The following is a 22,754-nucleotide window of genomic DNA, read 5'->3' as shown; positions in this document are numbered from 1 at the left end:
ATTTATTTTCCTTCTATTTCTATTATAGACAACAAATTAACAAGCCAAATTAAAAAAGGATAATTTGCAATCTCTAAAATCAAATCAAAATTTCCATAAAGAAAGATAGTATATATATATTTTTTAAAAGAATCAATATTAGAAAAATAAATAATATAAATTTAAAGATAGGTAATCTACAACTTTTAAAGTACAATAATAAGAAGTACGGTAATCTATTCACTTCTAAAATAAAACAAGAATAAAAAATTAATATTCTTATTAAATTATTTATTGATATTTGTCTTGTATTAAGAAATTCCTAGCTCCTTTATTTGAGGATGTGCCAAAGCAGCACCTCTGTAGATTGATGTAGATACAATTTTATGTTTGTTTGAAAAAGTTGCTAGAATTAGCAATAAGATTTTAGCCCATACCTTATATGGACGTTGTAGTGCCATACAATTTGTTTTTTTGTATAATAGAATCAAATTTCTTGTATGTTTTTTAAACTACATTGTTGTAAGTTTGATCTATGTACATTTGAAATAAATTTGAACATTATCAAAGACATAAGTTATGACAAAATTCTAAAGATACAATATAATCTCATAACATTCAAAAAAACAAAGTAGACAAATTAAAGATAGATATAAACTTAGAAATTAAAATAGCTATTTCTAAATTCAAAGATATTCAAGAATCTTAAGCATCTTGAACAAAAAAACAAGGAAATTGATAAAAATGAAGAAAGAATCATTCTTGCTTTTATACATATTATCTAACTAAGGAACTATGTGACAAATAAGAAATATGTGGTAATATCAATATATTTGTATTAATACACATGATTATTGTAGTGATATATCTTCGAAGAAATTAAAGTTCCAAGTCAAGCAAAGTGAGCTAAGATAGCTAATCTACTATTGACCACCCTTCCATAGGGTGGAGTATTTCTATTAGTCTAGTTACCTATTTTCAACTCTATTTGACATCCATTGGTTAGAAATAGATTAGAGGCTAGTTAAAATGATGTTAACTTGTGATTAGAAATAGATCAAGGACTAGTCAAAATGATGTTTACTTGTAATTAAAAATAGGTTCAAAACCAATTAAGTTTACAACATTTCTAATCACAAAAAAAAATCCAAAGATGGAATGAGTGTATTTTGATATAGGTGATAGTTGTAAATTGATTGGGATGGAATAATAGCATAATTAGGTGCCACACTTCTGAGTCTTGTAAAAATTAAATTCTCAATTTTATAATCCTGTATGTTGAAAACGGATCAAAGGGAGGCTATCCCACGTTTGTTTCCAGTTTAGCTGGAAAATCTATGACATATGATAGTACTAGCATCAAAACTGCTCCAGAGCACCTACCTTAAGATCATACATAAGAACTCAGCTATATAATTTTCCTTCCACTCAACCACAGGTCCACACGATTCAGCAGTCCAATTAAAATCTTAGACAACGCCCTCACGGCTAGGTTCAATTGGAATGGAGAAAAGATGCGAGAGTGCTATTAGTGCGTATATTACACACATCATTTTAAAAAGTCTGCCGGGTTAAAAACTATCCAAGACAGGATATCATACAGCATCCTTGCATCGCAGACAAGATCGACTCAAAATGATTTCTACAAGACTGTTTATCTCTGGAACCAGGTTCGATGTCAAACTGTTCCAAAGATGGACAGTATATGCCTCTTCATAAATCCTGGTCAGCAGCTTCATTTGCCGTTGTTTTTGAATGGAATCTTCTGGTGCTGCAAAGAATCTGCCCACAAGAAAGCGTAAAAGCAAAAACATCCCCATCAGCACACATGAAGACTTGCAGGAACCTACAGGGAGAAGGTTAGGACAAAGAAACCTAACAAACCCAATCAAAACTAATTCAGGAGTTTGCACTCACTTTGAGATTCGACTTGAATCCAGAGGGAAGAAAGAAAATGGCCCCTGAACGTTCAAAAGATCAGGGAACTGTCTCCACGTGCTACCGTTTTCAAGAACAGTAGAATTAGCAACTCGTGTCAAAAGATCTGCTCCATTCCACTGAATCAATGTCTCATTATATGTGTTTGTGAACTCCTCCATGCACTTCTTCAAATATAGACTGCAAGAACAAAGACAAATCACAATCCTGATCAATTTAAACAAAGATGAGCTAGCTCAGTATTACCAGGAAAAAGTCAGACCTGCAGGATTTAGAGGAAACCATCTAATACACTACTAATGCTTCAAAAATCACCGAAAGAAATAGCTAATGGATTATTGCATGTTTAGTCTAGCAGACCGAAGCTGGTCAATCCCCATTAGATACATCACATGAAAGGGAAGAAACTTGACCATATCGCAAAAAACAGGAGAACAAGATGACAACCCTGACCTGGATTTATCAAAGACCAGAATAGCACCATTAAGTCGCAGCTCTCCATTGCTAGTAAGCTCTGTACCCACAGTATTGTGTAGACTGTCTAAGGCTCTCAAGACAATCACATCCATATCTAGGTATACTCCTCCAAATCTGCATAGTTTCCAACCGCGCACCATTGTCAAAGTGATCACACACGGAGGCGTACTGTGGCATAATATGCACAAAACTCGTGAAGAAACAGTTTCATAACATGGAAACCAAACGATCGTTACGCAAAAATTAATTACAATTTTATATTTCTATTTGAATTTCCTAGTATAAAATTGCAATCCCACCAAAGTGAACGTTCGTGGTGATCCATGTGAGAAAACACCTTTAACAAACTTAGTCTTCCTCAATTACTATGGAATCAGGCCAGTAAGGAATAAAACTAAAATTGCCAGAAATCTCACTTGTAGAGGGCAGCCAATCTTAAAAGCTCAGTGTAATGCAAGTAAAACAAAGGTTTTTCCCTCCATTTTGGCAAGATAGCAGCGAAAGCATCAGATGGGGTGTCTGCCAGAAGCTCGTGCAGATTTGGTCGCACTACAATCACCTTGTACCTGAAGAAAAACCTCCAATGACTTTGTTAGGTGAGTCATGACAAGTTAACATGGAACTGCAGAAATTCAATGCTGAACACGAAACTTACAAATGTAAAGAAACAACGCACTCAGCGTACCCTTCTTTGATGAAGCTCTTGAAATGGTCTAACTCAAACGATTCAGAGAAAATGACCACACAAGCATTCCGGTGAAACCGAAAAAGGCTCTCCAACACCCGTTCGTGTCTAGCGGTGAAGCCCCACGCAGAGGTAGTCCAAGCCATAAAGACATTCAATGAGCAGCTCTCTTGCCCCAAGAAAGTTTCAATCATACTCGAAGATTGAGAGGATTTTATTCCTGCATGAGATACCCATTGCTTATCATCTCCTTTGCTTTGGGAACTCGTTTCCAAAGACTTCGATTCAATGGCTGGAGTATCGAACACAGAAACGGTAGCATTCGAATGAGACGACTCGGCTATTCTATTCCGCCCTTCACCAACGTCCTCACCCGCGCTATTTATCTTTCCAGAATCACGTAAATCTCTCATTTCAGCTGGCACAGCCTCGCTGTTGCCTCCCTTCTCCTCCTTTGACCCACTCAAAACATTGACTGCTAAAGCTTGTGTGTCCACTTCAGAAACTGCCGTAGTGACAATTTCAGAGACGCTACCTCTCAAGAGAACCTTCGGTTGCTGCCCGCGACTACGTAGGTGATACCCTCTCATAGCTCGCAACATCTGTTTGTCACTCTTCGTCATCCAAGTTCCCGGAGTCGTGTCAGGATCTTGTAGCATGGGATTGTTAGCAGGATTCATAGGGTCGAATGCACCTCTCCCCTTCTTCAGGATTACACCAAACTTCTTTGAGGGAATTGGTTTGTGGTCTGGTGTTCCATCCCCATTCAGCAACAAGGCATCCTCAATCTCACGCACACCTTCAAGGCGTTGCTGAACGTTGTCATCTATCAACTCATCATCGCTGTTAAACCTCTCTTTCCAGTTCTGAACAACCTCCTTGAACCCCATCAGTTGCAGCACAGCCACTTTCGCTGCACCATCATCCCCTGCAGCAACAGGATGCTTGCTGGTCACATTTTCACCAGGTTTGAATATGCCTGTCAAGTCCTTTGTTCCTTCTGTGCCCACAGAAGGCTTCTTTCTGACACCTACAGTGTGATCCCAAAGGAATGACCTCTTCTTCTTCTCCAGATCCTTCACTGGATCTCTATGAGAACCTTCCTCGAAAATATCGACCCTTCCTCTTTGCCGGTTATCTAAATTGCTATCAAGGACCCAATCCGGAATGGCACTTGCCTTAGCCGTCTTGTCGTCCCGTTTAGAATCGTGCCCTCCCCGGTTCCCTTCATCCTTGTCCTTAAAAACACTAATACCTTTCTCCATATTTACAAGAGTACCATCAGGTGACTTAACAGAAGCCACTCTTTCAATTCCCCGATTAATTGCCGCAGACGAAACTGGATTATCTACAGCAGTATGTCCAGATTTTCTTCGAGTATCTATCTCATCTGTGTCACGTTCAGCAGAGTCTTCATTCGACATTTCTGCAAGAACTTCCAGATGCGTGTCGTCGAGGTCTTCAGTCTCGTCTTCGAGCACTCTGTCATCTAGATCAATATCGAACCGGTCTTGATCAACATCTTCGTCTTCATCCCCTTCGTCTCCCATTTCTTCTTCAACCTCCATGTCCTCATCGCTATTTTCTCCTTCTTCACCTTCTCCAATGCCCATTTTTCTTCCGACCTTGTCCTTGTCACCCGCTCTTACTTTATTAGTCCTCACATCCAAATTAACGCTATTTCTTACGCTGGTGTCCTCCTTCCACCAAGCCTGCTCAGCTCCAATGCTCTCATCTGTTGAAGAAAACGTGACATAAGAATCAATGAGATGCTCAAAACTAGTACGCTTAGAGCCAGGAAGCGAAGTACGTGGTAGAGTAATTACGCGTGAAATACCAAATCTCCAATCTAAACTCATGAATCACAGATGTGAAGAAAATCATTAGAAGGTAACGAGAAGAATCCGCCGTCCTAAAATCATCAGAGAGAAGTTAGGATGATAAAAGCTTGTCAGTAACATAATTAGTCGAATTGCATGATTCAGGAAAATCAAAATAATCTTGTCTTAGATGCAAGCTGGGTTGATAGGGTACAGCCAGATGATATTCGTCTGCAGCAAACGCTGGCACTCATTCTACAGAAGAAAAAAAACTGGAGATTAAAACTTGATAAAGACACATACCTGATTTTCCATTCTCGAGAGGACTGAGTTTGGAGCCTTGTGGAGCCCTCAGCAGATAAATTTGCAAGAAAGCAACGCTGGAAAACAAGAGTAAACCTCCAGCGATAAGAAATAAGTAGATTCTTGAATTTGACTGCCGCGAAGAAAAAGACGTTGATGACGATAACCTTGATAAAGATCGATTCAATGAAGAGGACGACCCTAAACGCCGAGGCCTGGGCATTCTATTCTCAATATGAGGGCTCAGTCCCTCGTCCCAAATTGTTTAAAGAGAACCAGCCACTATATAGTGCGCCTGCTTGATTATACAAGTCCTCATCATCTGTAACCGACCTGGAATGACGGACGATATACCGCCCAGTCGCGTTGATCCCACCTTCTCTTCTCCTGTATCAAAAATTCCAGGTCGATGCTCTAAATTGGGAGCTTAACAGAATTTAAGCTCACAAGATAGTATCAGACTTCTGGGGCACTTAAGATTTGTACATGAGCATGCCGATTCAAAACTGTTCAAGTTTTCTTTCCAACCCAATCCTAGTTGCGAATCACTTTACCAAGCTCCAAGCTAGAGATGAATGTAACTGATACGAAGGACTGACCTTGTCTGTATCTGGGATAAAGTACATTATACAACTGTTCATAGAAAGTTCATACACAAACTGATTATTCAGCACATTCTCAGCGCTCTCGACTGTCAAGTTGCGGCCCACAAGAATGGATCTTGATTTTGAAAGCTGCATAAAAATTTATTTTTCAATATCAGAATGGAATAACTGTGGTGACTTCTACAGAAACGTTTTTGCTTTCTAGAAACAGCGTATTGTCGTGAAATAACCTTAGAGTGCCAGTACAATCTCTCATTTAAGTACGAGCGTAACGCAAATCAAATAACAAATAAAATAGTTCCTCATAGAGAAGAAAACAAAAACCCACAGTCGGACTCAACAAGGTTTGAAATCCAGACATTTGCAATAACAAATTGCAGGGAGGACAGAGAAAATATATGAAGCAAAAGAAATAGTAGCGTTTGAAAAATGATAGAAGGAAATCAGTGCGCCTGAGTACGGAGAGGAGAGTAATACAAAGTCCACCCTCCCTTTTCAGCCAACCAGACCATCCTAGATAATTTCAGAAATCAGTGCGTCTAGTAGACCACAGCCGCCAGCAAAGAGTCAAAAACCACATAATCTCACCCTTCATTTTTCACTCACTTGCTGATAACATCTGCGAACAATACGCGTGTCATGAAATTTCATTCACATCTATATTGGCGTGTGCTGGACTTCCACTGCTTGACCATCTCCGCCATCTACGACCTTCCAAGTTCTCTGAATGAGAACAATATCGTATCCTCAAAACTTTCAACAGCTACTACGATCTGAAGTCGGAGACTAAGTAAGTTGCCACATCATACTATGTTTTTTAAAGAAGAAGGAAGAGAACGAGTACACAAAGAGTGCATTCTCGAACACTGAAAGTCAATCAAGTGACTCAACAAATCAATTGCATCAATAGATGGCTTCTAACAAGAGCTGGGTATTATATTTTGAATCCAAGGGCACAATCCCTCGTCTCAAAACATTCGAAAGGTTGACAACCTTGAGGATAATTGTCACTTCGTAGACGACAATTATACCTGTGGCCTCACAACCTCTAGCTTCGATTACCTTCTTCTTGAACAAGAAACAGCAAACCTTGTACCACATTATCGACAGATTCCTCAACTCTGCATAAACCCTTCTCTCTGTTGATGAGATCCTTATGCCGGCAACCACAACGTCTACGATACGTCTTAAAAAATGTGACTATAAACGCGTGAAGATTTCTTACGATGTAGCTCTACAACAACGACCAGTGACCATGAACGTTTGATTTCTTCAACTCATCTCCTCAACTCAAGCTGACCTTCGCCATAAACGCTTGAATCTCAAACGCGCTGAATACCGTACACTGTGTTCCTCTCATTCTCTCCGCCCGGTTCCCTTCATTATGCATAATTTTGCCTCTGTTCATCGCAAATAGATGCATAATCTTCAGATACGCCTCATTATCGAAACAACACACCCGTCTACAAGTCTCAACCTCGCCCTCCGCAAAACACCATTGCAAACTTCGACACTCAATGCGGCTACCAAAGGCAAATTTACAAACATCGATCAAGTTGGTAGATGCTTGTCTTCGCCATACGACGATCAAGAGAACCATTAAAATCCGAAACTACATCTGTCAATCAATATTCCGCCCGGCAAGTTTCTTCTGCTCCTGCTAAACCGCAACGTTCTAAATTTAGAAAAAGGCTCTCACATGTCAATATGATTCAAAAAGCAGAGTCAACACACTTCTCCTGCTGACTGCAGCTTCTTGATTGACCTCCCGACAACAGAAGCAATGTAATCACATCACTTGCACCACCAATACAGAATTACGAAAACGAGGACCAACGATCGGACTGAAAGGTGGACTAGGAGCAATCAATATCTTCACGTCCACATTCCGCCCTCACAAGCTACAAAACCTCACGACTCTGCTCTAGCTTCTAAAGCAATATCCTTAGCACACTTCAGCACTCCAGCACCTTTTCCCTCTCCCCCTGAGCCGCATCAACCCTTGCTAGGCTCAAAATCACCGCGCCCTCGTCCGAAACCCGCCCAATCGACACCTAATCCAATCGACGCCTCAACGCCCTCTCTCCATCACCACAAACCCTCTCAAACTTTCAAACTCCAAACCCGGCAACTGAGCCAAAACCAACACACACACACACACACACACACAACTCCTCTGGCTGCTAATACCTTGCACATTAAACAAAAATCGGTCGGCTTACGGAGTCCACACTGACAATCGCTAACATTGGAGGCTAACTAATGCCAAGTTCAAACCCCTCGATATCTCTCGGGCTCCAGGTCTTGGGCTCCCCCTCATTTGCGCCAGCATTACCACCCAAGCTGCTCGCTCAGCCTTCCGCGGAGTAGCACTCTGCGTCTTTCTGGCTGTCTGTCTGTCTGTCTGTCTATCTGGCGTTATGATCGAGACTTTAGCTTCCGACGCACCACCACCGACGTCGTCATTAACGTCGTCCCAGTCTGCGTTTCTCGCCTTTCGATGTATACGAACCAGACGGCCCGAGACGAAACGGGAGGGGACGGAACGAAACGCAACGGGGCTGGATGACGTTGACACTAAGGTGGCCAACTATACATCCGTCCATATTTATTCGTTCGTTCCTTCGTGTATGAATGTATATAGTTTTGTATTCATCCATCCCTTTGGTTCCGCTCGTTGTCCTTCCATGCCTTTATCAGGACTCGACCCCGGACCAGATAATGGAAAACCAAAACCCGGTCCGCCAGGGAGGAGACCCATGTGATGGCTGGCTCTTGACCGGGCAGCCAGTCCATCAGCTTATTCCGGTGTAGCTTTCCCCCTGTTGTATTGTAAAGAACCTGAAAATATCTATCAATTGTTGAAAGTAACAGCCCCCCTTGTTGCCAAAACCATTGTCCCATTCATTTTCTCCTGTGCCTGCCTGCTCATGTGGAGCTTTTGTAGGATGGGTGTTCCTCTCAGGCTCATGTGTTTTGACTCATGTTGTATTGCACCCACAAATGCCCACCAGACAAAGCTTTTCTATGGAGCTGAACATTGTGAAGAAGAACTTTTATTGGTGATTCCTTGCTTCTGGTGATGGCTTCTCTCATTTAGCATAGGATTCAAGGTTGTTTAGAATATTGTCATGGAATCTTAATAGGTTATACATAAAAGGCTCGAGTTACAAGCACATCCTAAGCTACAAGCACATGCTTAGTTGTTACACACACACCCATTATGTCTATATACACATCCAAGGCTTTTGATTTGCTCATTTAGATATTATTTTCCTTGTCATGGTATGGATCTCAATCACCCTCACTTTCTTCATTGCCTTAACATGAGTCTTATTGCCTCTCAATCATCTTCGCTCTCTTCCTTGCCTTGACATGAGTCTTCTTGCCTCTCAATTACCCTCACTCTCTTCCTTGCCCTAATATGAGTCTTGTTGCCTCTCAATCACCCTCGCTCTCTTCCTTGCTCTAACATGAGCCTTATTGCCTCTCAATCACATTTGCTCTCTTCCTTGCTCTGACTTGAGTCTTGTTGCCTCTCAATCATCTTCACTCTCTTCCTTGCCTTGACATGAGTCTTGTTGCCTCTCAATCACCTTCACTCTTTTCCTTGTCCTAACATGATTCTTGTTGCTTTTCAATCACATTTGCTCTCTTCCTTGCCCTCACATGAGTCTTGTTGCCTTTCAATCATCCTTGCTCTCTTCCTTGCCCTAACATGAACCTTATTGCCTCTCAATCACCCTCGCTCTCTTCCTTGCCCTAACATGAGCCTTATTGCCTCTCAATCACATTTGCTCTCTTCCTTGCTCTGACTTGAGTCTTGTTGCCTCTCAATCATCTTCACTCTCTTCCTTGCCTTGACATGAGTCTTGTTGCCTCTCAATCACCTTCACTCTTTTCCTTGTCCTAACATGATTCTTGTTGCTTTTCAATCACATTTGCTCTCTTCCTTGCCCTCACATGAGTCTTGTTGCCTTTCAATCTCCCTTGCTCTCTTCCTTGCCCTAACATGAACCTTATTGCCTCTCAATCACCCTCGCTCTCTTCCTTGCCCTAACATGAGCCTTATTGCCTCTCAATCACATTTGCTCTCTTCCTTGCTCTGACTTGAGTCTTGTTGCCTCTCAATCATCTTCACTCTCTTCCTTGCCTTGACATGAGTCTTGTTGCCTCTCAATCACCTTCACTCTTTTCCTTGTCCTAACATGATTCTTGTTGCTTTTCAATCACATTTGCTCTCTTCCTTGCCCTCACATGAGTCTTGTTGCCTTTCAATCACCCTTGCTCTCTTCCTTGCCCTAACATGAACCTTATTGCCTCTCAATCACCCTCGCTCTCTTCCTTGCCCTAACATGAGCCTTATTGCCTCTCAATCACATTTGCTCTCTTCCTTGCTCTGACTTGAGTCTTGTTGCCTCTCAATCATCTTCACTCTCTTCCTTGCCTTGACATGAGTCTTGTTGCCTCTCAATCACCTTCACTCTTTTCCTTATCCTAACATGATTCTTGTTGCTTTTCAATCACATTTGCTCTCTTCCTTGCCCTCACATGAGTCTTGTTGCCTTTCAATCACCCTTGCTCTCTTCCTTGCCCTAACATGAACCTTATTGCCTCTCAATCACCCTCGCTCTCTTCCTTGCCCTAACATGAGCCTTATTGCCTCTCAATCACATTTGCTCTCTTCCTTGCTCTGACTTGAGTCTTGTTGCCTCTCAATCATCTTCACTCTCTTCCTTGCCTTGACATGAGTCTTGTTGCCTCTCAATCACCTTCACTCTTTTCCTTGTCCTAACATGATTCTTGTTGCTTTTCAATCACATTTGCTCTCTTCCTTGCCCTCACATGAGTCTTGTTGCCTTTCAATCACCCTTGCTCTCTTCCTTGCCCTAACATGAACCTTATTGCCTCTCAATCACCCTCGCTCTCTTCCTTGCCCTAACATGAGCCTTATTGCCTCTCAATCACATTTGCTCTCTTCCTTGCTCTGACTTGAGTCTTGTTGCCTCTCAATCATCTTCACTCTCTTCCTTGCCTTAACATGAGTCTTGTTGCCTCTCAATCACCCTCACTCTCTTCTTTGCCCTAACATGAGTCTTGTTGCATCTCTTTCTTTCTTCAGCATGGGTTTTAATCCCCCTCCTCTTCTTTGTCCCAATGAAAGTCTTGGTAGGCATACCACACTAAATATAGATATGCATTATATGCATGAATTCCATTGAGCTTTGAAAGTTTCGACAATATTTGTGTCTTTCACTTCACCCTCTTCAAAGAATTTTTCATTGAGATGCTTTGTTTGAACTTTTAAAAAAGAGTTTATGCTAATTATTCTTACTTTCACTACTTAATGTATTTTTATTGGTACCTTCAAGATAAGAGTCATCCCGCTTTGTCCTTTGATAAATAATCTAAGGATCAAAATTAAGTTGTCATTCTCTATAATCACAGCTTTTTTTTTGGTTTTGTAGAACTTGATATAATAAAAAAAAAAATTCAAAATTTTTAAAGTTCATGACAATTTAAAGGTTTTAACTATAGGTATTTATTCTTATTTCTTATTAAATACAAATTAAATGAAGCATTGCAACGACAATTCGCAAAGAGATCTTGGACGGAAAGGAAGAAAACATGATAGAGAATCTTGGCATGGATATTACTTTTGATATTGAAATCTCATAATGTGTCATCCCTAATTCTTCAATGCCCAAGTGGCTAATACAATTTCTAGAGGCAAGGGACAAGAAAGAGAGGGAGGGGATGAAAACCTGCACCAAGACAACAAAACAAAACAAAAAAAAAAAAAAAAAAAAAAATCTAGATGAGCCAATCAATAGCCTTGGGTGTGTTGTAGACATAATGGGTGTATACATAGCAACTTGGAATGTACTCGTAGCCTAAACCTACATTAAATTGGTTATGATCCCAAATCTTTGCCTCAACAAATGTAAGTGTTTGTCTCCAAGAACCAAAGCTTTTATATAACATTTTTGTAAATATAAACATAACCATGTAAATATTTTTGTTGCATTTTAATTACGTATGTGTATAAATGGTTACTACACATCATGATTTTATGTCTGTAAATAAAATAATATTTTCTACTTTATTAAATGTTGCAATCTTTGATAAATCTACTACCAAATTTTGACAATTTGTATACATTACTGGTTTTCTATTTGTGTTTTATTTTTGCAAATAAAGTGTCAAGCATTTCTTTAATTTTATTGATTGCTGTTTAATTTCTTATCAAACTCTAACTATTTACATTATATTCATTAATTCTGCTTATAAAAAATATTTAACTTATAACATCTATCGTGTATTCGTAATAAGTAAAGTGTTATATTTTAATATTAATATTATTGTTAATAAATTTAGTTAAAAAATAACATCGAAACTTTAAAATTAAAATATATATATATATATATATATATATAGTAGAGCCTTTATTATCATATTCATATTAATTATTTTGTGATTCTAATTTTGAATATTAGCAATAATAATAATAATACATAATCTTCTTTAAATTGGAAAAAATTCTTCGATCAATAATTTTATGTATAGAAGTAAAAATAATCTTGTAAAAGATGTAAATATTTTTTTTCTTTATTTTTTTAAAGTATACTTTTGCATAAAATTTATATTCAGTAGTATAATTACTTGTGCTTTTAAGGTTTTCCAAGAGCCACATCAAAATATATTCGAAATTATTATTAATGTTATCATTGTTTAATTTAATTTAATACATGGAAGGATATTACTATATTCATTGTATTTTTTTCAATTTTTATATACTGCATTCAAAAGATTAAAAAAGTTTTAATGTGAAAATTTGAAATGGTTCCAAATAGTATTCTGCTAATAATTTAATAAGACTAAAATAATTCTAGTTCATTATATATAGATGATTGAAGTTACTTAGGATTGTTGTATTTCCAATACCTAATTTAATATCATAACTTGCAATCACACATCTCTAAGATCTTATTTCAAGCTTTTTGCGTTTTTGGGTTTTTTCTTTTTTCAATTCTTTCAAATAATTTAATAATATCCTGGTACTTTGAGCTCTAAATTAAGAATTTTATTTTAGTATATTATTATATCTCCGTGTTGACTAAAATGTTGTTAAAAAAATTACCACAATTATAAAAATAATTTTTGATGATTTTTATATCATGTTTATATATACATACATATGTATCACATATATCAAACTTAATTTGGTAACAGAATTATTTTAATTTTTAATTTTACAAAATAAATTTGAAATCATTTTTTTAAGATCCAATTTGAGATTGAAAATCATAAATTGAAGAAGAACCAAGAAACAAGAGTACAATATTAAAGTCAATTCAAACCATGCCTTTGAGAATATTACTAGTAACACTAATAGAAATTATTTTTCAAACTTGTAATAACTTCTTGTACTTGATAGAATTCGATGTGTCATTTTGAGTTAATGAAAATGCTAAAAATGCAATAAAAGCAGAGTCTCATCCCGTGTAATTATCCAACCTTTTTTTTCATCCAATTCAAATGCTATGCAATTGAATACCATACTTCAAAACAAAATTCAATAAAAGTAAGTTATACAAAAAATAATAAAGAAGAAGAAGAAGATTAATTATGAAGTATGTGAAGAAAGAGTGAAAACCCACATGATTTCTTCAAAGTCTGTCTTATAAAAACACAAAATGGCAACCAAATGCAAAACCTTACCACCACATGCACATTAATATTATATTGGAATGAAAGCAAAGAACAGAACGACAGGAAAAGCAACGAGAAACGAAAAAGTAATCGAGACAAAGCAACGAGAAACGCAAAAGTGAGCTGGAGAAAAAGGAAAGTAACGAGAAATGCAAAAGGAAGCGAAAGAAAGTTAAAGTAACGAGAAACGCAATCGGTGGGGGGCAGTGGACTGGCGATGGGATTCCTCAGTGTCGCAGGCGAGCAGGCAAACTCGACGCGCACAATTGTAACGGAACACTGGAGGAGCATTGAAAGTGGCGATGCAGACCAAGACGAAGACGAAGACAACGACCATGTGAGAAAGAGCAAGAGGGAGGAGAATCGGGTCTTGTCAGGCCCTCCTCGAATTCGATCTCGCCGTCTGATGCTTGCTCTCTCTCTGTTCAATCGCATTGTCGTCTGCAATCACTGCATTTGGGCCTTTATCTGTACATGTCAGAGAGAAAGCGAGAGAGAGCGAGAGAGGGAGAGCACCCTTTCTTCTCCTTTCCCCTCCCCTTCCCCCACTGCTTCCCTCACCGCCGCCTGCCCCTGCCCTGTATTTCAACGCTAATGAGCGTCACAAGAAGCTTCTGCTGCTCCTGCTGCTTCGTGGTCGTCTTTTTCCTCCTGTTTTTTTTTCTTCCGCTTCAGAGCGGTCATTTATGGCTCAAGCTCTTGTACCGTGTTCAGTACAGTTATCAAGTCAATGGATGTTGCCACATTCTGGAGCCGGTCAGTTAGGGCTCACTTCCCAAGGTGAGGAGAACATGCAGGCCAAGGAGTTTTAGGGGTAACGAATTGCAGGCGTTTGTATGTATGTATGTATGTATGTATGCGTGCTCTTGTGCAAGAATTATCTTATCCCACTTGCTGCTCAGGATCCATAAAGTCCAGCTTTACAGGTCTAATCACATTCAGACTCTTCGTTCATGCCACTCCTCTTTCTTTCTTCCCCACCCTCCTATGTTTCTGTTTTGTTTTGTTTTGTTTTTCCCCTAAAGGAGCTTGTCATTTAAAATAAAATATGAACAGATAAAGAAATCTCTTTGTTGTGTCCAGGTAGTGTCTGGATGTTGATGGAGCAATTCCTGACAAAAGCTGACTGTGTTTGACAACTTGGAAGAAGATGCTTCAGAATCCAGAAGGGAGATGGCTGCTCTACCAACAAGCACAGGAGCTGATTCTCTTGTTACAACTTTCTTACTCTGCATCTCAAAGGGTAATCACCACATTAAAAACTTAAGCAGTGTGGAGATACTTTCACCAACAGCTCCAGAATGTATTGGACTTAGTCATAGGCATAAAGCTCATTAGAGAAATGGTGCTTGAGCTTAAAGCTTCTGGGGACAAAACTTCACCTACTCTGCTGCAAGGGGACAAAAAACCTCAGATTCAATTTGGTTGGGGGGAGTACACATTCTTGATCAACAAACTACTGTCTGGGGTACAATTTTACATGGCATCACGCAATCTTTTTAATGAATAGTTTGTCACCTTGTGTTTTGTGTAATGCGCACCATTGACTTGCTGCAAGGTGTACATTGATAAGAAGAACAAGTAACATAAATGCTGATCTGGCAAGGACGAGTATAGTTCAACTGATTACTTGTGTATTTACTGTAGCTGACTGCATGCTTTGAAGTTGACTTGAAGGAGTCTTTGCTGAGCTCAGAAACTAAAAGGAACTTGTACAGAGCTGTGGCAAGTACTTCCAAGGAGCAGGTGCTCTAGGGTTTGGTGGCTGCAGGGTTGGTGGCAAAACACAGCCAAGAATGAATGTTCTTCTCCAATGAGATGACTAGACAATGTGCTCCTCCCACATTCTTTTGTTCATGTGTTAAAACACATGGTCTTCTGCATTGAAGCTGAACATTAAAAGAGTGGTGTGGTATTATTTAGTGGCTGCATTGTTTGAGGTGGGTAATTTTAAACTATAAGAAATAGGAAGTGCTCTGAAGACTGTGTATAAAATGATGAAGATTCCAGACAGAATTGGGCTCCAAGCCAGATCATGAAGAGTTTCTATGGTTTAACTGCATTGCCTGGGAAGTGGGTGCTCTTGTGGTTGGTGCTTCAGAATAATGAACTATTAGGATTAACCAATTGATTCTTGCTTGCTGTCTCTTCCTTCTGAAGCATTGGCATCCACATATTGTACTGTAAATAATTGACAAAGGAAGAAAGATGACTCTTTGCAACAGGGAACCGTTTGTGAAGAAAGAGTAATTATGTTTTTTTTTATCCACATTTGCAAAGTTTTAAATAAAGTTAACACCACTGAATGGAGTAAAATGAATTACTTGTGTGAATGTACAGTAAAAAAAATTGAGATGCTAAAGACTACAGATTGGATTTATGACCTTAAATAACTGATTAAACAATGAAATTATAAATTAACATTCACCCAACAATCATTGGATATTATCTTGGGTTATGTTTAAACATTATCTCAATTGAAAGCATTGTTAGTCAATGTTTTCAATTGAGGTTGACTTAGACTTAAACTGTGTAATTTTTTTGAAATCATATGTATATGTATATATATATATATATATATATATATATGATATGTGCCCTGAAAAATTACTATGTATACTACACTTATTTTTGAAAATAGAAAATATGTTTGTTGATGATTTTTTAATACTTCAAGTGTTCATGTTCTGAAACTTGCTTTTATTTATTTTTTATTTATATTTTTACCCATTAAGCTTTAGAAGTTTATTATGCTTTTTTTTCATCAGAAATCATTTTGATTTAAATAAAATATTCAACGTTTTTCCACATCACAATAACTTCAGAACAACAGCACAGTGGACTTTTAAAACCTCTATGAACCCATCTTCAGGAGTTACATAACAGAAATATGGGAGGAAGGCATGGAAATAATTTTGTAAAGAAAATGTGTGAATGCCATGTGGTAGGTATTACTCAGGCATAGTGCCCCATGTGCCAATCATTCTTTTCTATTGACTATTGTTCTTAAATATAGCATAGCTTGCTATGTGGGACAAGACTCATTGCATCCTTTCAGTAGGAAGAAAATAAAAAATGAAACGGAATTTGTAATGTATTATTTGTGCTCATATGAAGGAATAGAAAATCATTCTAATTTCCTTTTTGTAATTTTTTTTGTTTAAATGTGGTTAAGAATAAGATCATATTTTAAAATATTGAGTTCTGATGGAAAAAAAATCATTTCACTCCTTCAATTACAGTTTCATATTCAAATAATGGACATTGTATCATGCTAGGTAATCAAATAGCCAAAGAGTTTGCAATTTTATGTTTCAAATATTATTTGCATTATGATTATAAAAAAGATGATTTCCAATTTAGTCATTTTAATTTTTATATAAATAAATATTGTTTAAATCCATTGCTCATGTTCCTCTACACTTGTTGGTTGTGTTTGTCTATATAGGCCATCTACATTTCTTTGCATTTATTTTAATACAAAGTAATCAAACTATAAAACATCAATATTTGTTTTAGCTATGAGATTCTTTGTGATATCATTTCAATGTTCTTCCTTATAAAAGATCTTGCACTTCAAGTACAAGTATTAATGTTCAAAGTTTAGCAAACTATTTTTTCTTAAAAAGAGGCCTACTTTCTTTACGACAATATAATAAAACTAGTTTATGTGGTATAACTCTTAGGGAAGCAAACATCTAATACAAGGCGCCTTGCAATGCTTTTTGCATCTTGAATTTGGTACAATGAATTGTTGCATTTTGATCACAATGTATACCAAAAATGTGTTTGGATCTAATTTTGGTTTTTGACAAAAGAAGGTGTGTTCAAATTATATTTTTTTGTAGAAGATGTACTACAACTTTTTAAATTTATACAAATAAGAGAACTTAAAGATTTTTTTTTTTTTTTTTTTTTTTTTTTTTTCTATATTTTTTCAATGCCGAAGTCATTCCACATTTTTGACATTTTTCAATGAAGATTTCAAGAGATAATAAAATTAGTTAAAAAGCTCAACATTAATTTGCACAGAACTTTTTATACCTTTCAATTTGACAAAAGTAAAGAGAATCATACTCTAAAGGTTCATATAATTGCATCTTTGATTTCTTTTGTATTACGTTTCATAATTATTTGCATTATTTTCTGTTACTAACTACATTTATTTATTTATTTATTTTTCTATATTTGTGTGTATATATATATATATATATATATATATATATATATATAATTTTTTATCATATAAAATTATTCTTATTTCATATGAACAAAATACAATTGTGTGATTTTTGGCTACATTGTTTGTATAATGATTCATCATTCTATTATAAATAACTACATATTAGTAGTATACTTAAGCTTGTTATTTTAAAAACCAAGTAAAGGTCTCAATGCTTGTTTGCATGTGTATGGATGTATATATGTACTTGTGTATGTATGGATGCATATACATACATACATAATAGCATTTAACTCCATGCTTTGCTTGAGAAGAACAATGTTGTAAGCAAACATTAAGGTGCAACAATAAACAAAAAAACATTAAGATGGAAACATGGACATTTAAACAGACGAATATACATAATTTTGCCTCTTTTTATATGATGTTTCAAATCCTATCTTTTAATTGTATTTTTCTACCAGGAAGAAGCAGTGAAGGTAACAATAGGAGAAAAAAAGGAATAAGAGTGGTTAGAAAATATATTTGAATAGTTGCCAAGTAGACATACGGTCTTCTGGATAGATCAAAAAACATAAATATAAAGGACTATCTTTCATATGTAAGATGTGCTTAATGAATTTGAAACTTTTCCAATTTGTTATTTTAAATACCATGTCTATTTTTAGATTTAATAAGTTTTTTATAAAAACATGTTTTAAATAATATGTGTACATGTAAACAAATATGTCTATTATACATATCTTTGTAGATATAAGATTTTCGTTGCTAATATTTTTAATTTCTAATATTTTTAATGATATATATATATATATATATATATATATATATATACAAAAATATTTCTTAAATTTAATATATTTATACATTTTTATTTGATTTTAAAATAGCACAATATATATTTTTTACACAGTATAATGTAATTCCAAATGCATTATATTACTTATGCAATATATATATATATATATATATATATATATATATAATTTAGAAATTCTACAACTTGTTGTGGCATAAGGTGGGGCTAGTTGCCATGACAAGAGCTGCAAAGAAGAAAAGACCAAAGATCTATATGTGGACATTGATGAACAAAAGTAGTTTTAGAAATTTAGAAAAGTAGTGAAAGATAGTAAATGAAAGTGTAGATAGTGGTGTAACAATGAAGCATAAGCCTTAAGATTAAAAGGTTCTTGGATTGCTTTTTAGCTAAATTTTTTACTTTAGGGTTTCAACCACACATTCTTGTATTTAGGCTTTTAATAACATTACTTTAGAAAAATCTTGGATCAAGAGACTTTTTTAATATTTTTTATGATTTTGGCAAACATAATGTTTGTCATATCATTTTTTGAAAATATAATAAAACAAAGTAAATTAGTTACTTGATTTTTACTAAACCATTATAGAAGATTTAAAAATAGAATTGTTTTGCATACAAGCACTTCTATCTTCAAAAAAATATATCTACATATGCTTGTTTGTATGTCATTACACATGAGGTACAAAGATTATATGATTAGTTAGAATAGTTTTGAGTTTTCATTTGTTTAGAGACTCAAAAATTGATATTAAAATAGCATAAATATTACAATGTACATTAAGTCACAAACATAATTTTTATAAACACAATGAAACTAGTTTTAAAACATTATAGACTAGTTGGTATGTTTCATTTTTGAATCATGTTTTAACAACAAGAAAAGTATAAAAAGTAAGCGTTTAAAAGAGATATAATCATTTATCTGAGGTAAGTACTGGTTTCCTTATAAACAGTGTGGTGGCAAACCTTCTAACCCAAACAATTGCATGCATTCCATTTTATGTCATCTCAGAACAAAAGCAAAATATCAATACAAAAATATTCTAAATTCCTATTGAAAACACACAAACCAAACAACATACATGACCCCTGCACCCACCACAATCATCGAAATCCACATGTCAAAAACAAATATCTGACACACACACAAACACAAACATCTGAGAAGGCATTCACTCCAAAAGGCAACACACACAAAAACCGAAGGGTACACGTGGACCACTTAATTCACGCGGCATAGACACGTCAGCGGGCGACACCGATTGGGTCAGTGCCGCGTGGCACGCCAGTTGGCACAGCCTCTACTGCTCCTGCCCTGGGGCAGTGGCATTGCAGAGCAGCGATGCAGCGATGGCGCAGGACCACCACCGCGAGCGATGTCGGCTCTTGCTGTAGCTATGGACAGCGCCACCCCGGAGTCGAGTAATGCGCGCCGTTGGCTCGCACCGCCGACGTGAATCACACAACAAGATTGTGTGGGTTCAGTCTGGACCGAAGTGCCGGGGCCGGGGAGCGGGCACGTGCGAGAGAGATCGTGTTGCAGGGTGGCGATGGCCGTGGCGCTTCCTCGTCCAACAGTCTGCAGACGGTCACTGTGACTCGTCTTGTCGAGCTCGGTTGTGGGTACTAGTATACCTGGTCATCACTCGTCACGTGTGGTGGTTGGTCTTCTTGGAGCTTGAGTTTTGTCGGGTCTGCACTTAGGCTTATTTCCGGTTGATTGGAACTTGATGGCTAATTCGGCAGGTGGAACGCGTGATTCTCATCTTGTATTTTCGCGGCGGTGAAGCTAGCAAAGTTGGGGTGGCGTTTCATGAAGAGTGGCTGTCACCCAGGAGGTACCGAGAGCAGAATTTCGTGTTTCCAGCTTGCATCCACAAAAAATCAGACCGTCCTCAGCGTGCACGCATCCTGATTATGAATCATCGTCTAGGTGAGACTTGTAGATGCTGAGATTGTGACGGGCGTGCTGGCAGTTCTGGTTGTTTTATGTGAGCAGTTGTGTCGTGCCTTTCTTAACTTTCCAAGTTATGGAAGAGTTGAGGAAATATTTAACAGCAGCATCTCACGTATGGGGGGAACAGTTGTTAAAGTCTGCTTGCTTCTGGCCGATGCCCTTTTTCCAGTTCCTCGAATTCGGTGAGCATGCTTTTTCTGCCAGTCCTCCTTGCTTTGTTCGCAGCGACCACGATGACGACCTCGTATCCTGCCATGTGCTAGAAGAAACTTGAAGTGCACAAGAGTCGACACGAGACTGTTGTGATCGTGACGAAGCAACAACCTGATACACTCAACCGTGTCTGTCACCCTCATGTCCTTCATGGTGGTTCCATGACCAGATTACAGTTGCAACTGCAGAGCCTTAAGTGCAATCACACTCCCCATAAACTGAGCCTCTACAGAATCAGTACTCTCTGGGGTACTAGGTAGGTTACCCTCTCATGTCATCTCAACGGGGAGCTTCTGCCCGATGTATACAACATGAGCTTCGGACCACGTTTAGGCAGATCCATGAGATTCCAAAGCTAACTACCAGCGATGTGCACTTTATCTAGAGCTATTTCGACCGAAGCCCATGTACAACATGCGGCTCCGAGCATGTGACAATCAATGTAGAGTCGCAAACACGTCATGGGTCGCCACTTCAGCTGCGAGAACCCAAATTCCGTGATCTGGAAATGACTCTTTATCTCCTTGACATGCTTAGAAAATGTTGGTTATAAACACAGGTCGCTTTCTGGGTTATAGACATGATAGTTCAACCCAGGAGACCTTCGAAGACTCAGAGTGCAATGAATGGGATGATACCGCAGCTTGATTTCATGAAACCTTTTCAAAGGAGAAAAGCTTCTAGCCTGCAGAACAGCACAAAATTTGCCGGGCTCTCTGTCCGAATGTCAGCTGCAGGAGCTGCTTCCAATGTCATGGTTTAGCCATGGAAGGAGTTCCATGCAAGTTTTTCTTTCTGCAGTGAAGGTCAGTCTGACGATGTTATCATAATAATAATAATAATTCACTATCAAAATATTCTTAAATGCGTGTGCGGAAATGCTTTTGAATATGTAATGTTTAAAATTTGTGGAATAAAATATAAACAAGATAAAGTAATACAAAATAATCTTAGATTGAATGTTCATAGATTTGAAATATTATGTTGTATTCTTTTGAATATCAAATCAAATTGAGGAAATATGTATTGTATTAAGATCGTTTAATTCATGATTTTATACTTAAAAGAATATTGATGTTTTAACAACAATAAAGCTATTAATCTTTTTCATGAAATTAACCACACAGAGAAAACATTTACAAATTGTTTGTGGAATTCCTATGAGAAATGTATAAGGTTTATTACATTTTAAAATTAAGGTTTTAAAACTTAATATTAGTATTAATGGAAATAAGTTTGTGGAAATTGTAGTAAATGTTGCAAGGACCAATCAAATATAAAGTCATGGAAGGTTGTTTTTGAAACAACTTGTTGAATATATAATAGTTTACTAATTATTGTTGATGTGTTTTTGAAAACATTGATTCATTTTAATAATTGCATCATTATTTTATATTTAAATCACTAAATTAAGAATATAGAAATTCGCTCAATGAACACGTCATTAATTTTGGAGAATGTTAAATAGACCCAACTTATTACTAAATCAACCCACCCATCCTAACCATCATGAATATATAAAAAAAAAATAACATCTAGATTCATTTCTTTACGATTAGATTTGCAACCAATAAAAACCAATGACATTCATCATCATTACCATATTCTTCATCATGAATGGATCTATTTAGTAAAAGTGATTCAATTTAACATTTCTCTAAATTTAAGTATATATTTGTGAAAGCTAAATTTTGAAAAAAAAATATATAATTATCTGAATGCAAAACATAAATAACAACTACTAAACATATAAATACATTAAGTACTAACATGGTCAATAATTTTAATTGAATTCATGTTTTTTGAAAATATATTATCTGCAGATAATTGTTCCAGTAATTTATCTATAACTACAATCCTATAAGTATACATATACATACAGGGAAAAGAAAAGAAAAGTTTAAAATTCAATAAAACTTAAAGCATTAAAGAAGTATATGTTTCTACGTCAGTAAGTGTGTGTATATATATATATATATATATATTTATCTATATGTTCATTGCTCTCTGTGTGTTTATTGGTAGAATATAAATAAATAAATAAATAGTATGATATTAAGA

At 36.8% G+C, this 22,754-nt stretch overlaps 3 protein-coding genes across 19 annotated transcripts; 2 read left to right on the top strand and 1 right to left on the bottom strand.

The window, feature by feature from the left end:
• Positions 1 to 1,217: 1,217 nt before the first annotated feature.
• On the bottom strand, positions 1,218 to 8,608 carry LOC112293558 (uncharacterized protein At4g19900). Of its 4 annotated transcripts, none has more exons than XM_090256857.1 (8): positions 7,998 to 8,608; positions 7,033 to 7,464; positions 5,203 to 5,936; positions 3,080 to 4,814; positions 2,811 to 2,960; positions 2,371 to 2,508; positions 1,897 to 2,097; positions 1,218 to 1,761 (listed from the first exon to the last, which is right to left on the bottom strand). In XM_090256857.1, exons 3-8 carry the CDS (start codon positions 5,423 to 5,425, stop codon positions 1,575 to 1,577), a joined length of 2,634 nt encoding a protein of 877 aa, XP_090112983.1. In that variant the 5' UTR covers positions 5,426 to 5,936; positions 7,033 to 7,464; positions 7,998 to 8,608; the 3' UTR covers positions 1,218 to 1,574. The 4 variants fall into 4 exon arrangements, with proteins under 4 accessions (XP_090112983.1, XP_090112982.1, XP_024398887.1 ...); XM_090256856.1 differs by lacking the exon at positions 7,033 to 7,464 and having other exon boundaries at positions 5,203 to 5,589; positions 5,802 to 5,936; XM_024543119.3 differs by lacking the exon at positions 7,033 to 7,464 and having other exon boundaries at positions 5,203 to 5,589.
• Positions 8,609 to 13,732: 5,124 nt separating this feature from the next.
• LOC149987626 (uncharacterized) lies at positions 13,733 to 15,745 on the top strand. 13 transcript variants are annotated; one of them, XM_090256854.1, is made up of 3 exons: positions 13,733 to 14,300; positions 14,680 to 14,763; positions 15,168 to 15,745. In XM_090256854.1, the coding sequence occupies exons 1-3, from the start codon at positions 14,207 to 14,209 to the stop codon at positions 15,182 to 15,184; spliced, it is 195 nt and encodes a 64-aa protein (XP_090112980.1). In that variant the 5' UTR covers positions 13,733 to 14,206; the 3' UTR covers positions 15,185 to 15,745. The 13 variants fall into 10 exon arrangements, 6 of the variants coding, with proteins under 6 accessions (XP_090112980.1, XP_090112979.1, XP_090112976.1 ...); XR_016507020.1 differs by having other exon boundaries at positions 14,604 to 14,763; XM_090256853.1 differs by having other exon boundaries at positions 14,671 to 14,763.
• A 4,111-nt stretch (positions 15,746 to 19,856) lies between these two features.
• On the top strand, positions 19,857 to 21,558 carry LOC112293340 (uncharacterized). 2 transcript variants are annotated; one of them, XM_024542633.2, is made up of 3 exons: positions 19,857 to 20,146; positions 20,270 to 20,456; positions 20,650 to 21,558. In XM_024542633.2, exons 1-3 carry the CDS (start codon positions 19,949 to 19,951, stop codon positions 20,664 to 20,666), a joined length of 402 nt encoding a protein of 133 aa, XP_024398401.1. In that variant the 5' UTR covers positions 19,857 to 19,948; the 3' UTR covers positions 20,667 to 21,558. The 2 variants fall into 2 exon arrangements, with proteins under 2 accessions (XP_024398401.1, XP_024398400.1); XM_024542632.2 differs by having other exon boundaries at positions 20,608 to 21,558.
• The last annotated feature ends 1,196 nt before the right edge of the window (positions 21,559 to 22,754 follow it).

The sequence above is a fragment of the Physcomitrium patens genome, chromosome 16 (genome assembly GCF_059467195.1).
Source record: "Physcomitrium patens ecotype Gransden chromosome 16, ASM5946719v1, whole genome shotgun sequence".
Lineage (NCBI taxonomy): Eukaryota > Viridiplantae > Streptophyta > Bryopsida > Funariales > Funariaceae > Physcomitrium > Physcomitrium patens.
This window is presented reverse-complemented; position numbering and strand designations above follow the sequence as displayed.